The sequence below is a fragment of the Necator americanus genome, chromosome V (genome assembly GCF_031761385.1).
Source record: "Necator americanus strain Aroian chromosome V, whole genome shotgun sequence".
Taxonomy (NCBI): Eukaryota; Metazoa; Nematoda; class Chromadorea; order Rhabditida; family Ancylostomatidae; genus Necator; species Necator americanus.
In genome coordinates this window covers 18,044,820-18,061,495 of record NC_087375.1, presented here as the reverse complement: position 1 = coordinate 18,061,495, position 16,676 = coordinate 18,044,820, and the positions used below count along the sequence as shown (strand labels likewise).

Below are 16,676 nucleotides of genomic sequence, written 5' to 3'. Positions count from 1 at the left end.
ATCTTGGCATAAAAGATCCGTTGGATGGCAGGAAACTGGAGAGGTGCAAATATTTGAAAGGAGTTGCTTGAATCAAGAGAGACTGTTCAAATTCGAACACTGGAGCCTGTAAATCTTGCGTTGGAAGATTTAGTGCTGGAGTGAGAGGTTCCGCTGCGACTGTGTTGGTTGATGGTTCAAAGCCACTCTAACCAAGGCTTCCATTAATAAAAAATGTCAATAAACTGGTATAAAAGGCGTCTGGAAAGTCAAAACAGATCTGGCTTTCCGGCTGGTACAGATTGTACAAATATTCAGAAACCTGAAATGATTCCGAATTGAGTGAGTGACTGTTGATGTGTTGTCGCGTCTCAAAGGAACTGATCAACTCTAACTATTATCCTTTTCTGGACGGATTTCCTCCTACTCTGATCTATCACAAAGATATCCTTTGCTTTCGCCTCTTCTCTGCACCAAATCTTGCTGGAAAGTGGTTATATTGTAGCCCGAAAAGTGACCAACTGATTTTTTTGTAAAACAAATTCTTTTAACAGCTAATTGTTTTCATTATTATATTGCAATTTCTACTGTCCTGGAATTCAACTCTTTAAACTGATCTTATGGAAAAAGTTTCACCTACTAGGCCACTTCGGAATGCAATCCAATCATGTTATGATCAATCCAATGCAGGTTCTGGAAATCAGGGTGAACCAGAGTTGGTAGAAACAGGACGCTGTGGTTGTGCGAGAAAAAAAGCTGAATTAATGCGAACGTTTATAATTTTTCTAGTTTAAATTTTTAGGATAGGTATACCATTACATGATGATGCTTACAAATGGCCAAACGCTCCTGGATTCGTGGATGTCTAGCGGCAAGCACGAATCTGCAAATAAGACATATTACCTAGTATTTTTTTGCGAATGAAGCAAACATCAACCATTATAAAACCATCATGGGTGGTACTACTGAGAACTAGTGTCTGAGTAATGTTTTCTGGCAATTCAAAACGCATATGAGAAAGGAAGTATGGGGTTCTGTTGGCTTTAATTATGTACATTTAGATCAGCTCCTTAGAATAAATTCTGATAAATTCCTGCGCTCTTTTTGTCTGACTTCTACATTAAAAAGCGGTGATTTTAGAATGAAATCTGATAAAGAATTTGACCCTTCATGGGAATTCACACGTTCCATTCATAGTGAAAGTCACATAGTGTGTTTGCATAATAACGCCACATTTGATTGCAATCTCACGTGAATCGAGGTAAGTAAGTCCTAGATCTCTAGCAGTCATCACGTCTAATCTGGGACAACAGCCGCATTTCGAATTACCTAGCTATGTGCTCGCAATTTCTTGTCTTCGCCTATTCCCGAAAGCTTAAGCTAATTAGTTAGTTTAATTTTCTCAGAGAGAATCGTTCTCCCGCTAAACAGTCAGTCACTCAAAATACACTTCAAACCTAGCATCCAAACAAATTCTCACTGACGAGTCTCTTTCTTGTGTCCTTCGGTAGTTTTTGTTAAAACATTACATCTCACTCCTCCTTCAGTTTTTTTTTTCACAAGTAAGAGCTAAATGCTCAGCACGAAATTTCAATTATTGGTGTTGTTTTCCAGTCATGTATAACATCAAGTTAGCTCAGCTTTTGCGTAGCTGACACATTTACTGTTCTACGCCACTTTTGCACTGGTTTTCGTGAACGCTACTAATTTAAAGAAGAAAGTGCTGCACAGGTGATGATGCCAGAGAAAGCGACCAAAGCTGGGACAAAGACGATCAGCTCAGTGACAGCGGCGGTTTCCATAGGTGTCGTGGTATTTGTTAGCAATGTTATCTTTATACCATTGGTATGGAACGAAATATCCTCCACTTGGGAGCAACTGGATCGTGAACTACAGGATATCAAGGTGAGATAGGACGACCTTTGACCGCTATTCTTAAATGATACTGTAATTTCCACTTATGTAAAACGAGAGCAGCCACTGTGAGTGGAATGAATGCAGCTGATTAATGATATTCCCATGCCCTGTTTAGGTTTATTGCATTAAATTGGCACTTATGACTTATAGGGAAACAGGTCATTTGAAACTCACGGTTCCCTATTTTCTCAACGCTTTTCACAATTTCACCATCTTCTCAATTCAGTTACTTTTCTTTTCATTTAACAAGATTGTCTAACTTTCGTTGCTGATAGAAATTAGATTTTCCAGATTCACCGAGTAATAGAATAACATCAGCAATCTCTCCGTAACATTTTCGCAAGAATTGTTGATTTTCGGATCTGAAACTAGACAGGATCTTGAAGACGTATTTTATTCTTCGTAAAATATGATAGAAAACAAACACCTGCATTTTTGATTATCAGTTCGTTAGTGATAAGTTACACTGTCTGCTCTAGCATATACATGTGAAAACTAATCAGCAATGTCCTAATCTTTTTTGATAATCAGAGTAGACGAAGTATTCAGAGCATTAAACGAGCAGGACAATACACATACTCTGCTCTACAGTATGTTAGTTACAGACTATCAGAACCGCCGTGAAGGAAACTCTCGAACAAATCCCACTACAGTTAACGAGGCATGTAAGGGAAAATGTGAGGTGAGAACACACTTGGAAATACGTGGTTCAGTGACAGTTTCATGGCGTTGGAGTTAGCGACATTACAACTGGATGGGCTTTTAAAATTAAAAAAAAGAGATTACTTACAAGTTTTGTTTTACATTTACAGATACATATCGGGTTCACGATTAACTAGAGATCGCTTTTTTTCAAACTTAAAAATGCACGTGGTAACAGAATGTATTGTTTACAGAGAATTTCTCGCTCTACCAAAAGAATGCATGCGGATTTTATCCAGCGGACTCTGTCAGACCAATAAAGCGGAGTCTCAGGTGGAAAAGTGGAGAAGGCACGACGTTTCTGTCATCCTCATTTTGGCTTTTAAAGGCATCACTTTGCAAAACTGGGGTGGTGTGGGTTTCAGGCGGGTAATGCCTATAGATCGTAGGTTGTGGGGAAGAGGGTGATTTCGTTCATCTCTCCCCGTATCAGTGTAAACGGACGACCCCAGAACGCTGTTTCTTACGACGGTTTCTGTTGCAATGCACAACCATTGCGCTCCGCTCCCCATGCATGCGAATGGTCCGAATGGGTTTTCGGAGCCGTCGTAAGAAACAACGTTCCGGGGTCGTCCGTTTACATTGACACACAGGGAGAGATGAACGGAATCACCCTCTTCCCCACAATGTACGACCAAGTGTAAGCATTACCCGCCTGAAACCCGTACCACCCCAGATTCGTGGGATAATGCCTTTAATAAAGATGTTGAAACGGCCGAAGATGCTAAAAAAAACCTCTGTATTTTGAGTGGAGAGCACAAAACGGGCAGGCAAACCTTTAAAAGAGCAAAAAACACGGAAAAAAAAGAAAAGTGAACAAACAAAAAATCATAACGAAGAACAATATGAGGTAACGAGAAACCTTATGAGTTCGAGAGGAGGAACAACTGCGGAGAGTATACCATTAATCAGTTTGCGGCAGTTTTTTCTCGCGGAAAAAAATAGGGAAGAAATGATTTTTCCTTCATTCCACACATGATCGACTGGTGTGAGAACTCCAAATTTCCATTTTGTAAAAAAAGAAGACCAACAGTGTATAGTACCTTGGAGCACTGTTCTTCCTCTATACATAATAGCACCAATCTCAATTCCAGCGACCTCATCATATCGATTAAATGCAAAAAAACAAATTGCGTCCAACATATCACTTTCTGTATAAGTGACCGTCCATTTCAAAAACAAAAAAAAAGAAGATTCAAGAGAACTAAAAATTGCAACACGACCATCCTGTAGAGCGAGAAATTCTCCATCGAGCGTTATGCAATACTTCGCCAGCTCTGTCCATTTTTGTTTGCAGTCTTGAAGCTGGAAAAACCGCCGAGAGTTACTTCTCAGTCGAATACGTTCCTCTTAAAAAAAACCCTTTGAGTTGGTAAGGTTTTTACTCTTCCGCTCATTCACTTTTCTTAGTCGTTATAACTCACATATTTCAAAAACTAAAATACTTTTCTACTGGACATTCAATCACAATCTCTTTGTTTGCCTTCCTGGCTCTGCGAGTTAAAAGCATCACCCCCGAATCTGGGGTGGTAAGGGTTTCAGGCGGGTAATGCCTTTACGAGGTCGTAGATTGTGGGGAAGAGGGAGATTGCGTTCATTTCTCCCTGTATCAGTGTAAACGGACGACCCCGCAATGCTGTTTCTTATGACGGTTTCTGCGCCTTCCCGCCTGCGATTCGTCCGGATAGGTTTCGGACGAATCGCAGGCGGGGCGAGCGAAAACGTTGCGCATTGCGACAGAAGCCGTAATGAGAAACAGCATTCCGGGGTCGTCCGTTTACACTGATACAGGGAGAAATGGAAGCATTCACCGGGGGCGGTCGTTAGGTACCCGCAGCCGATTATCTGCAGCCGAACAAATGCTTGCAGATGAAGCTGTCGGCAGGCACGTAGAAAATGAAAAATGAAGCAAAAACGTGGAAGATTTGTACAATAACGAAACAGCATCCGAAAACATAAATGAAGCCTAAAACATTCCGAAATAAAAGTTAAAGAGTGTAAAAACAAGAACCTGTTCCTGGAAGACGTAGATTTGTGGTTGATAAAACTATATAGAAGATATAGATACATATTTGTATCTATACATAGCATTTAATGCACGTAAGATACTGCAATAGTTTGTGAAAGTTTCGATTGGTTTGTTTTACACAAATAAGACGCTATTATTTCCTATTTCTGGGATTTCGTGTGCAATCGTTAGATGTAACTCTATACGTAAGCGATCGATACTCCGTACAGAAGCGACACCAAAGATGCGTGCTCCTGAGAGGTATGTTTCGCACTTCATAAGACGAAGAGGGCCGAAGATGGACAATGTGAGGGCGGGGCATAAGGCAAACGCAGCATAATGCTCTGCTGACGCTATTAAAGGCATCACCCCACGAATCTGAGGTGGTGCAGATTTCAGGTGGAGTATTCGTATACGGGATAGTAGGTTATGGAGCGGGCGCGATTCCGTCCATTTCTTCCTAATTGCCGTTAAAAACGGCCCAGAAGATACGGCTTCAGGCGTCCTGGCGCACTATTTTCTACAGGGAGTTCGACTGGAGAGCGCCAGCCGCGTGCTGTGTGCGGTGCTGCATCTTCCGGGCCGTTTTTTACGGCAATTAGGAAGAAATGGACGGAATCACCTCCCTCTCCGTAGTCTCCCATCCTGTATACGAATACTCCATCTGAAATCTTCACCATCTCAGATTTGCGGGGTGATGCCTTTAACTGCTGCGCAGCGCAATTAACCATCGCCGTTGCCTGATGATACGCACCCGGAATCACCTTTTTCCCCACGATCCCCGTACAGGCATAACCCACCTGAAACCCGTACCACCCCAGATTCGTGGGGTGATGCCTTCAAGCAGCAGCAGAGTAGAATTTAGCAAAATAAGTCTCACTTTAAAAGGTCATAATTCCGCTATAATGCAGAAAAGGCGGGATTTAAAAGAAAAAAACAGAGAAGTCCAAACATAAACTTGAATACTTAATGATACAGCTATAATAATACAGCTATAATGCTTAATGTTACCTGAACTTTTTTCGTGTTTGCTCTGAGTTGTCCTTAAAGAGGAATTTATTTAGAAGGAGAGCCTGAAGAGGGTTGAAAATGAATTTTTAAGAACTAATAGGATGCAATGCACTGATCTGATGACCACATTGTGGCTTTCGAAGCGCCTTTTTTTTGATGGGTATAACAAAACACATGACATGATCAATTTTGAGAAAGACCCACTCCTTAATAAAATGTTTTAATCATTATTTCATAATCATTCATCAATCACAAGTTTCCAGCCACCATCTTTTGCCATCATCAATAATAGAATCAGCAGTTAAAACCGGGGCCACAGCGAACTGCAGTAAGGCTTGGTGCTAGCAGGGGTCCCAGCACGATCCTAACCGCTACGCTCGCTCGCGTCGCTTCGAGCTCAGCCGCTTGCGCAACTGCGCCATGTTTCATTTCGTTTTGACATCACTACTTGTGTACAATTTCTGCAGGCGACGCTTGGACGACGAAACAATGGCAACTTCGAAAAAAAGAAATAGGACAATTATAAGGCGGAGAAGGATACACAGGAAGAGATTAGACGTGAGTTCTCATTAAAAGTCGTTGTTTCTTTCTGCCGAATAAATGGAGTTGTGCACACAATGTCGTGATTGCTGAATAAGGTTGGAGCGTGGTAAACATAAGGTGCAAGTTGCTACTTACACACATCGAACTCTTTAAGAATTTCTGTTGAGACCTATGTTGTATCAATATAAGAATAAGACTTGCGGCAGGGTCCACGGAAGCAATGGGTTGATGTTTGCGCGCCACTACCAATAGGTGATTATCGCTTGCGCTTTGTAGTATGGCAACGTCGGACGCCACAATCGAACAGGGGCTGCAGAAAGACGAGCCAGCAACGGCCCGTTGATACAGCCAATGGGCAAGGAAGGTGACTGGAGCACCCAACACTGAATGAGAAAGTGTGAATACGTGCGCTATTGAAGGTTGCATTACTAGCTTTTTGCGCGATTCTGCGCTTACATCACAACATGACTTCTTCTGTGAAGGTAGAACTTCTTTTATGTAGTACTTATGTAGTACGCTTGTGTACGCAGAATTTCCACAATCGCCGGTAGAAAGTGCGCGCGTCTTGCAGTGCAGAAGAGAATAGGGGAGTAATCCACTGTTTAGTATCATCGGTAGCTGCACCGCATTACTTAGAAAGGTCGCTCTTCTCGTAAGGTTTCGCCCTATGGTACTTCGTTACGGTATCGTTGGACAACTGGAGCAGCATGTGATAGTTTATTTCAAGTTGGAAGTCGACAATAATTTTTTTCCGCAATAACCCACTACTCGAGCATGATTGACTGGACTTAGATACGATCATATTGTTATGCTATAATTTCAAAGATTCTCTTAGGATAGAATCACATCATTGCCAGAAATGCTTCTGTGTTGCAAAAAACCTTTTTGACTGGCAAAGTGAATATTAAAAATATGATATCTTCTTATGAAGTTTTCCAAAAATTGAAGATGAAGATAATATGGTAATACATTTATTCATTATTTTAAGCGTGAACGTGGTGCTGCTTTCGCTGCTCAGAATGTTGGTGAGGAAGATTTGCTCGAATTTTATGAACCTTCATCCAGAAGGCAGTGTTGTAAGTGTTTGGAAGACTTCTTGAACTATTAGAGCAAGTATGTTATGGGACTAATATAAAAAATAATATGAAGAAGGAAGAAAATGATCACTTTAAGAGATCATTTTAAATCCCATCAACTATATATATATATATATATATATATATATTTCATTTAAGTGTGTTCATCCCACAACACTTGTCCTAAAGGACCGCCAGGCCCTCCGGGCTTAAGAGGAGAGGATGGAGTTCCTGGGAAGTATGGCCGAGCAGGAATGAGAGGTTACGAATTGAATTAGCCTTTGTTTCAAAAATATTGGAGTTGAAATAGAAACGGCGCTTTGTTCATTACAACCATGAAGAAGAGGAGATAAAAAAGAGTGTTGTCAAACATCTCGTAGAAAATCTGTTGAAGGTGTTGATTCGATGGATGTCACAGTCCAGATGGTTTTCGCCGGTTGCGCTATATGTCCACCAGGAGCTGACGGTCCAACAGGTGAAGACGGGCGAATCGGTAAGACGTTCTAAGCCGCTTACTGACTCTTCAGCTTTAAAACCGAATTGAATTTGTTGTATCGTGCATAGGTGTACCTGGACTAAGCGGCCCATCTGGAATGCCGGGCTTACCAGGTCGAAACGGACCACCAGGAGCGCCAGGGGATATTGGACTTCCTGGAAAACCAGTGAGCGCACAGCGGAACCGTTAGGATAAAATAATCTTTGCATACTTCCATTTGAGGGCAAGAGAGGCAAACCTGGGAGCATAGGGCATCCCGGAATAAATGGGATCAAATCTGTAGGAGAACAAGGCGCTAAAGGTCCACCTGGGCCGGCTGGACCTATAGGGGAAGCTGGAGGTGAAGGAGAAGGGAACGATGAGGTTTAGTACTAAACGTATTTCGATGATGTGCGAACATCTGTTTTAATGCCAAAGACATTTGTATAGCAGGGCATCTTCGGACCACAAGGTATCAATGGAGAGCCTGGATTCCCCGGAAGAGAAGGAAGAAGAGGCGAACCTGGTCCAGTTGGTCTTCGTGGTGAGAAAGGATCAGCAAGAATGGTTAGTTTTCTAAACCCAAACTGCGTCCAGGTGTTCCGTAGTGGACAAGAAATGAATTCATCTTTAATCATTTTGAGTGTCATCTTTGCTATATGTGCACTGCGAGCTGTAGATAGAAGGTGGATCCGCTCGCATTGTGATTTTCACCTTCATATCTTCATAAATATAATAGCGACATACATATTATTTATGTATAAGAATGAATAAGGAGACTGAAAAGATTGCAACTACATTTACAAACAACATTCACAAATGAAGTATATAACTATCGAAGTGAAGTAGACTGAAAATCTTGAATGATTCGACTTAGGCTTGTAGAAATTTTATTCGCTTCAAAACTATTAAAGCCCGCATTTCTTCGAAAAAACGTTAGAGCAAAGCAAAAGAAGAATGTGTCGCAGAAAAGTAAACTTTATTTAGGATATTTTCAGGAATGTGGCTGCAGGGAACTGCTACTGCGAAAAGTCTCGATAACGAACTCCAGCCTTTTACACGGACACGGAAAATTGCATCAACTGGAGAATAAAAATCAAGATAATCATTTAAAACATGTAATGTCCGAACTGGAGGCTATAGAAATTAGTAAGCAGAAACCAGAACTAAAGAAGGAATTTGAGGGGAACTTTCCCGATGAATCATCAGGAGAATTGACTGAGGATGAGCAGGAAATGTTGACTACTGCCGATTCTTACGGAGACGTCACTACAAATGTTCCAGTACCTATTGGGAAAGATAGCTCCGAAATTCTCACAGTGGATTCACCTGAACAGCGGGAGCACGAAGAAGAGAAAGATGCTAAGGGACGGATCGATACTTTAAATACAGAAGTGCCCAAGTCGGAAGAAATGACTACACAAGAAACATCTACCACCGTATCGATCACTGAAGCAGTGACATCTACGAAAACATCCGAATTTGAGCAGTCTCAAGCAGTCTCGAGCAATCTGGTGGCGGACGCAGATACGAGCACAGTAGAAGCAGCATCTATGGCTCGGAAAGAATTCCCCACACCTCTACGGGAAGAACGCCTGTATGATACACTAGTGACGGTACCACACAAGAAATTGCCTGGCTACATACCGGAAAACTCGTCATTCAGAAGCACGAGTTTTAGAGGATTTTCCAGTCATTCGTGGAGGCCGCCTGCCCCTCCTCGCAGACCGCCTCGAACTCGAATTCAAAATAACAATGTCAGTCACATGTTTGGAAGACAGAATTACAACGTTGGCCCTAGACTTCACAGCAACACTGATGACGTCTCAATCAGGCAGAATGCTCTCGGATCCAGAAGATCACTGCAGTCATCGTCAAGGTTTGTACAAATATTGGGTTGAAGAATAAGTTGTAGTTAAGCTACCAATAAGTTGAGTGAGCATTTTTTTAAAGTGAAGAATGCACGTAGAAATAGAAATTGCTTCAGATACGTTACGAAATCATTGGACAGAGAATTTTTCACTCTGCAAAATAGTCCTATTCCAATTTGGTTGTGGGAAAAAAGCCATTAAAAGAACTTTTTCGTATTTATTTCCCTGAGCTGTAGCCAAGATTGGTAATGATCTTTTTTTATTAACAGCTAACGTTTCTTTGTCAGAGGTTGGAAAATCAAAGCTATGAGTGAGTTATCCATTGAAACGCCTCATTGCACTGCAGAAAGTATCCGAACGATCAGCAAAATCTAACATCAACACAATGGCTAGTGCTTGCCTCATTTGTTAGATTTGCTAACGCACTTGACCACCACATACATACCAGATCTATGAGTCACGAGAGTTTTTTATAGGGAGCTGGTAGATCAAAACCCGCACAGAAATAGATGTGGGGCGAGTTCGTTTGTGCTGCTTCTTTGCGTTCATTTCTGAACTTTTAGCGGTTATCCAAAATCCCTCTAGTTTGCGCGCTGCGGTCTCGGACTCGAAGAATGGTATCATAATTTCTACCTCGATTTCGGAGTCTTGATGACATATTCACGCGGTGTGCTCCGAGTCTGATATAGAGATTAGATTTTGCGACTCCGTCCAGATGCTCCTTGACCCGAATACGCGGGCGTCCCATTTTTCACATAATCGCGTCGTCATTCCATATAATCGTCACCACACGACTTGCATGTGATACAATACAACACTCCTGACCATGGAGCCAATGGAATTTTTTCTCGACTGTCCAATACGGTGGTTCTTCGAGAGGAAAGTAATGCCTGTCGGGAAACACTGTTTACTTGGGTACCTATTGGATATTGGCACTTTGTGAGGCAGACTTAGTGGAATAAGAGGTCTCATAGAACTGTTGAACAACGAAGTTAATGGAAACGATGCGATAAACAACAGTGGAGGGTATATTGAGGCTCAAAAAATTAGACAAAGAATCTCATTGAACCCGCCATTGACAAGAGTATGGTCCGTTTTCGATGTCATAATTCCCACTTTGAAAGACGAGCACTGGTCCTTCCATACACAACAGCAACCAGTTTCAGTGTTCTTACCGCCCCAAATAAAAAAAAAAAAAAATCGTGCTGAGAATACTCCATTTTGGCCACTTGACACCCCAATGTAGCGATTAAAAAAACTGATAAAACTAAAAAATATCAGTAGAGCGCGGTCTTACGTTTAGTGTGACAAATTCTCCTTCGAACGGTATATATCATTCAGGAAATACTTTTTGTTTTTATGTCAGTTTTACTATTCAATTCTATGTGAAAAAGAAAACGCTCACTACTCATTTCCCAGCTTGATATTTAAGCATGTTTGCTTTATCTAATACTCTTTGACATTCAAAAAGTTCGACACTTGAATTAGTTGCTTTAATATCTACGTTTAGGATTAACTCTGCGGGAAGAATGAAAGTCTCAGCCGAAACGGGCGCTTCCGTTTCATTACATCAACTTGCTAACAAGCGGTATAGGTAATTCATACAAGATATTCGGAGTTTTCTGCTTCATAGTCATTCAGAAACAATTTTGAACAGATGTTCTCGCTTAAGACAGCATTTCACGAAGTTGACGTAGTATGGAAACCCCAGAGAAACTGAGTTTGGGTTGTAGATTACGGAAATCGGCTTGGCTCCGATCGTCCTTCAATCGTCGTAAAAACGGCGTAAAAGACATCTCACTTCCTCACGAAATCAGATGCAACGTGCCACCCTTGCACACAGCGTGTGCTAGGGTACACGTTCTAACGTACATCGTAGGAACTAAGGAGGTTGTTATGGACGACTTGGGAAATGAAACAGGGCCACGTTCGTTTCGGTCACTTGCAACTCGAGCTCTACGTTTTTCCTTGTTTTTCGGTTCGCATTAATTTTGTGATGCGCTGCAGCCAAACGTCAGATGGAGAAGCGCAACACGCCAACTATTCACGTTAATCAGTGATTTAGAGCGCAGATCAACAAATTGTTTTCATTTAAATGATTCAATTTCTCGATGCACACCTGCAGCGCTTGCTACTCAACCCATTTTAGAAATTTCTCTCTGGTGTTCCCAAATTGTTTTACTGAAAGAGACAGAAAATCTATTGCGGAATAAATCAGAAAAGAATCGAATGCGCCGAACGTGTTCAACCTGGCTAACGCGACGTGCGCAGCAGAGAAGTCCGAGACGGCCGTCAGTGGAACGGAACCACGACATAGAATGGAGAATGCGTCTGTCCCCCGGGCTTCTGCGAACGTGGGCGCATCGCGTGGGGCTTGTTGAAAACGTTTGGCACGTAAGTCTGGACAATCATTGATATTCTTTCTGTGTTCTAGGCATCAACCATCATCGAGAGCAGCAACAGACATCGGAGCGATTTTGGCCGCTCGTCAGAAGGCTCGTCAGCACATGCTGAAAGAGAGAAGGGAGAAGGCACGAAAGGAACAACTCAGTAGGATGCGAAAGCAAGTGATAGAAACCATGAGCATTGACGCTCTCAAGAAAGCGATTGACAATGTAGAGATAGCACGAGAATCCACTGTTTCAGTGCCAATTCCATTTGAAAGCTCTAGGTTCAATATGCTTAAAATGTTGCCGAGGAGTACATCTTGGAAGCCGATCTCTGCGAGGTCAACACCACGTGCCGCACGTGTTCACGCAGCGTCTACCGTCAGAAATTACCGGAAAAAAGAGTTTGTGCCTCCTCCAACAGAGGAATTTGTTGGAGACAGTGAACTCCAGAGACGCGCTTTTGCGATTGAAGAAGAGTTGAGGAACGTTGTGGAAGAGAAAGTGGAATCATCTAACCACAAAGGCGAAGAGCAAGAAGGCGAAGGCAAAGCAAAGCCGATGGAGAGAAAATCAGAAAATGAAAGAACAAACTTGATAGGTCTAGAAAAAAGCACTGTACCACTTCAGGCAACGGAACATATAGGTAGCAATGTAGCCAAAGATACACCAAACGAAACACAAACGACACATTCAGTTGACGGTACAAGTACAAGCAGAACATTGAAAAATTACACCCGAGTTTTGGAAAATGACATAAAGAAGGGGACGTCTCCCTTCAAAAGCGAAGTTCAAAAGGACGAAGGTGCAGGTGCTATCGAGCGAAAGGAAGAGAATCTTAGGTCTGTAGAGGAGCCAAGCAAAGAGGAACACATCCACAAAGTTCGCCGAAAAGAAGAAAAGAAATCTATGAAAGACCTCTGGGAACACGAAGAGAAGGTTTTGGAGAGAATGCAGAAAGAAGAGCAAAAAATCGCGGAAAGCCAACAAAGAGATGAAAGAGGAGCAATGGAATCCGATATTGTAAGAGAAACGAACGTTGTTCATCAACAGAAAAACAGAGATGCAAAACAGAAAGCCCATGAAATTACCAAAACTGATGAATCCGCAGAAGAAGAAGCTGGTGAAACCAGGGAAAGGAGCAATGTTGCCCTCGCCGCCCCTAAGTTACGAGAAGTCACTGCTCATCAGCGATCATACAATATGATAGGGAATGGGGCACGTTACATTAATATTCTTCTCGAAAATAAAATAAAGGTGAGCGATATCAAATGCCAACAAATACGAAAACTGGTCTCTCATTTGTTAAGGTTCCAATGATTCAAAACATGGCGGTCAAGAAGAACAGAGGCAGAGAAGCTAATAATGAGAAGAAGGTAGAACTGCATTAATTAACTGTCACTAAATTCCTCTGCCCTCTCACGTGTTTTCAGACTTGCAAAAGAAAGTTTTCCTCAAAATATTTGAGTAAATCGCTGACTTCAGCTGAAATATCGTGTTGGTAAAGCCTGTGCAAAAAGGAAATCAATCCCATTAGCGGAGAGAAGGAAATTCGGGTGCAAAGATTTTGCACATGCATTTCTCTCAGAGTGCAACTCTATGCATATAGTAGGCCTCGAATGTTTTCAGCCGGGCGGACGCAACGATTCTGACGAGTTTTCCGCAGAAGTATCGTAAGAAGATTTCTAAAAAGTGTACTTCCCATAAGAGTTTTTGCTTGTATAGCCTGTAATTTTCGTTTAGATTTGCTTATTTTTTGTTACGTTTTACCAGAAAAAAATTCAGTACGTCGGACTTGTGGATCAAGTTGCGTATTCGCCGTTAGCAGAAGCTCGAACCATGATCTCTGACCGCTACTCGCCTGAAGTGCGCCTTGTAAACGTGAGATCAACAGGTTAGCTCCGCACCACTCCAGTCGTTGGACGTTGTAGGTTAAGTTAGTTACAGTTTGAATTTTAATAGGTTCTGTTAAGGATCAAAGCAGGTCCCTATGTCCGAGATGATAGAGGACGCCGAAGAGCCTGATTACCGCAGGTCACCGACAAAACTGGTGAGAGTTTCCACGGGAGGTTCATCGAGGAGCATGACTTGGATTCCAGACCATTCACAGGTTGATCGCGATACAACTGGTGAGGATGTGGCGTTTTTTGGGAAGAAAATTTGTATTATTAGAAAAAGCATTTAACTGTAGGATATACATGGTTGGCTCATAAGTTCTGGCATTTTTTTAAACTTCAGGTTTCCAAAAAAATGAACAGAAAATGAACAGCAAATCAATCAGCAATGTACCTACTACTGTACCATTGTTCGTAACTCCTTCCAACATTCGACAAGCTGTTCAATTATTGAAAGAAACTCTTTGCCATACATCTCTAATCTCTTGAGCAGCTTCTGTAGCTTTGGCACTCGATTAAACGCAAAAAGCAGATGTCGAAAGTGCTCTTCTTTGTCGACTTTACACTCCATTTTGATGTCCTGAAGAGGACCAAAAGTAAATCAACATTAAAGAAAAACTAAATACACTGTTTTGTAGAGAGCGTAATTTTCTGTCAAGTAACATAAAACAGATTTCCGAAGCATTTTACTTTCACGCCAAATTATCACTTGAAACAAAATGCCATCACTCATGAGCCAATCCAATGTTTGCTTAGAATTTTTTTGAAAACATGTTATGTAGGCAAGGAGGGTCCCCAAGTTCCTGAAATGGTATGCGTTTTCGCTCCAGAGACCTGAGCTTCGCTCCTTTTGTTTCTTTCTAAAATGGCGTATTTAAAAAATGAAAAAGGTTAGCGGTTCACTGACAACTGGGAACATTTTCGATAATGAAACTATGATGACAAAAAAAGCAAAAATAAAAAAGAACGACGAAATTAGACTTTCTTTCCTTTTCATTCACCAAGGCAGAACTCTAAAACATTTTTTTCCTCTAGTAAAAAACGAGTAGCTTATCAGAACAGAAATGTGCTAAACAGAAAAAAAAAAGAAACAGAAATGAACGGCAGCCTCTCAGCTCTGCACCATTTTTGTATTCGGTAAAGATCGAGAGCTAATTTACATTTCATTTATTAAGGCAGCAACCACGAGGACGCACGATACAGATTAGTAGCTCCTCCGAGCGAAAGTTTTGAGGTAAGATCAACTCGACATCGTCCGTTCGTATCCATACATCGTCAAAATCACTTCAGAAGTCGTCGTTGGACATCGGATCCGAGAGAAAGGAAACGGATGAATTAACGAAGAGCCGACGTTCCGTTCATTTTTGGACAAAGCAAACGTTATTGCGTTGAATCCATTTGTCGATGGCTAACGTTGATAGTGTTTTTTTGTTATGTGAGTCATTCCATGTCTTTCCACTGTTCTAATTGTACATAGAGGTAAAAAATATCCTTGCTCATTTTAAATTTGTAAATCCCACAGTTTCGCTGAAATAAATCGCACTGAAATGCCGACAGTCGAACTGAGACTCACTGATTCCGAACCGGGTTATCGGAAAACCCACATCACAACTTTTCTGACACTCGACCTAAATTAATGAAAACATATCCAACTTCAAATTTGCTCGATGTGTTTTTGGAAACGAGTTCTTTCCTCACAGCTTTTATGTATATGTGATGTGATGTGTTCATATCATATCAGTGAGGGAGTGCCAAAATAACTTCTATTATCCATCCTATCAGAAATCGCTTCCAGGACTCAAAAAGCAGGAAGTATTCCAGCGAACGGACACCTTGATAAGATGCAGTTTTATCATCTGTGTCATGTGAGTACAATGCGCAAGACAGGAGTAAAATGGACTCCGGATTTTGTATTTCCTTCATCTAAACATTAAGATGCACGATATTTCAATCGAAACAACATGAATCTAGCGACTATCAATCGATCGTCTGAGTCCTTGTTTACGGGGTTTCCTGCTGTCAGGTGGTACCGCACGTGGTGGTCGACGAAGGACGCGGATGAATTCCGAACAGGTGCGGGGATACCGTGTTGATGACGGTCACGTTGTCTTGTCTTCTGTCGCGTTCGATTGTCACGCCGAATTATGGACGTGACCGGATGTGAAACTAGTTCGTGAGCGACCCCTTTTCTTATCCGATTGGACTCGCGAACACCCAACAAACAAACAAAGTTCATTATAGGCAAATTTCTCTACAGGAAATCTGCCGGAAACTCCCTGATCCATGTGATGACCTTAGTTACCCAGTTGGCTCCCACAGTTGACCCCAAAAAATGTTGTAGTAACCTTGCTTTGACCATATTAAATCTAAACGACCCTTAGGGTTCGCTCTATTTGCTCACATCTTCTCTTAGTTATGGTAGAGTCAAAACGAAATGAAGCATTGTACAGTTGCGTAGGCAGCTAGGCTCAAAGCGGCTCGGTGGAACGTAGCAGTTTGAATCCAAAGGGAACCCTTACCAGCACCATACATCGCTGCAGTTCCCGAATGGTCCCACGTCGATTCCAGGCGCCATCTCCACCGACTCGAGCGCTGCTGTTTATACGTCCCTTACTAGCACATCCATCGCAAACTGCAGCAATGGATGGTGCTAGTAAGGTCTCCCTTGAATCCTAACCGCTACGTTTCGCCGCGCCGCTCCGAGTGCAGCTGCACTGGACGCTTAATCTCGTTTTGATCCGACTGCATGTGTACCGTCTGAGTTTGCTCGTCTGGGTGAGCGGAACGGCCTTCCCGCTGCTCTGCCCTGAAT

At 42.0% G+C, this 16,676-nt stretch overlaps 2 protein-coding genes across 4 annotated transcripts; one reads left to right on the top strand and one right to left on the bottom strand.

The window, feature by feature from the left end:
- Positions 1 to 618: 618 nt before the first annotated feature.
- RB195_014290 (uncharacterized protein) lies at positions 619 to 1,270 on the bottom strand (the record flags this gene model as incomplete). Its single annotated transcript, XM_064204490.1, has 3 exons — positions 619 to 735; positions 799 to 862; positions 1,164 to 1,270. The coding sequence occupies 3 exons, from the start codon at positions 1,268 to 1,270 to the stop codon at positions 619 to 621; spliced, it is 288 nt and encodes a 95-aa protein (XP_064060371.1).
- A 443-nt stretch (positions 1,271 to 1,713) lies between these two features.
- RB195_014289 (uncharacterized protein) lies at positions 1,714 to 15,256 on the top strand (the record flags this gene model as incomplete). Of its 3 annotated transcripts, XM_064204489.1 has the most annotated exons (18): positions 1,714 to 1,884; positions 2,502 to 2,578; positions 2,793 to 3,002; positions 6,085 to 6,175; positions 7,149 to 7,236; positions 7,396 to 7,497; positions 7,631 to 7,729; positions 7,801 to 7,898; positions 7,955 to 8,095; positions 8,162 to 8,278; positions 8,710 to 9,590; positions 11,093 to 11,176; positions 12,017 to 13,226; positions 13,280 to 13,345; positions 13,755 to 13,863; positions 13,943 to 14,098; positions 15,040 to 15,098; positions 15,155 to 15,256. In XM_064204489.1, 18 exons carry the CDS (start codon positions 1,714 to 1,716, stop codon positions 15,254 to 15,256), a joined length of 3,861 nt encoding a protein of 1,286 aa, XP_064060370.1. The 3 variants fall into 3 exon arrangements, with proteins under 3 accessions (XP_064060370.1, XP_064060368.1, XP_064060369.1); XM_064204488.1 differs by lacking the exon at positions 2,793 to 3,002 and having other exon boundaries at positions 8,165 to 8,278; XM_064204487.1 differs by lacking the exon at positions 2,793 to 3,002.
- Positions 15,257 to 16,676: the final 1,420 nt, after the last annotated feature.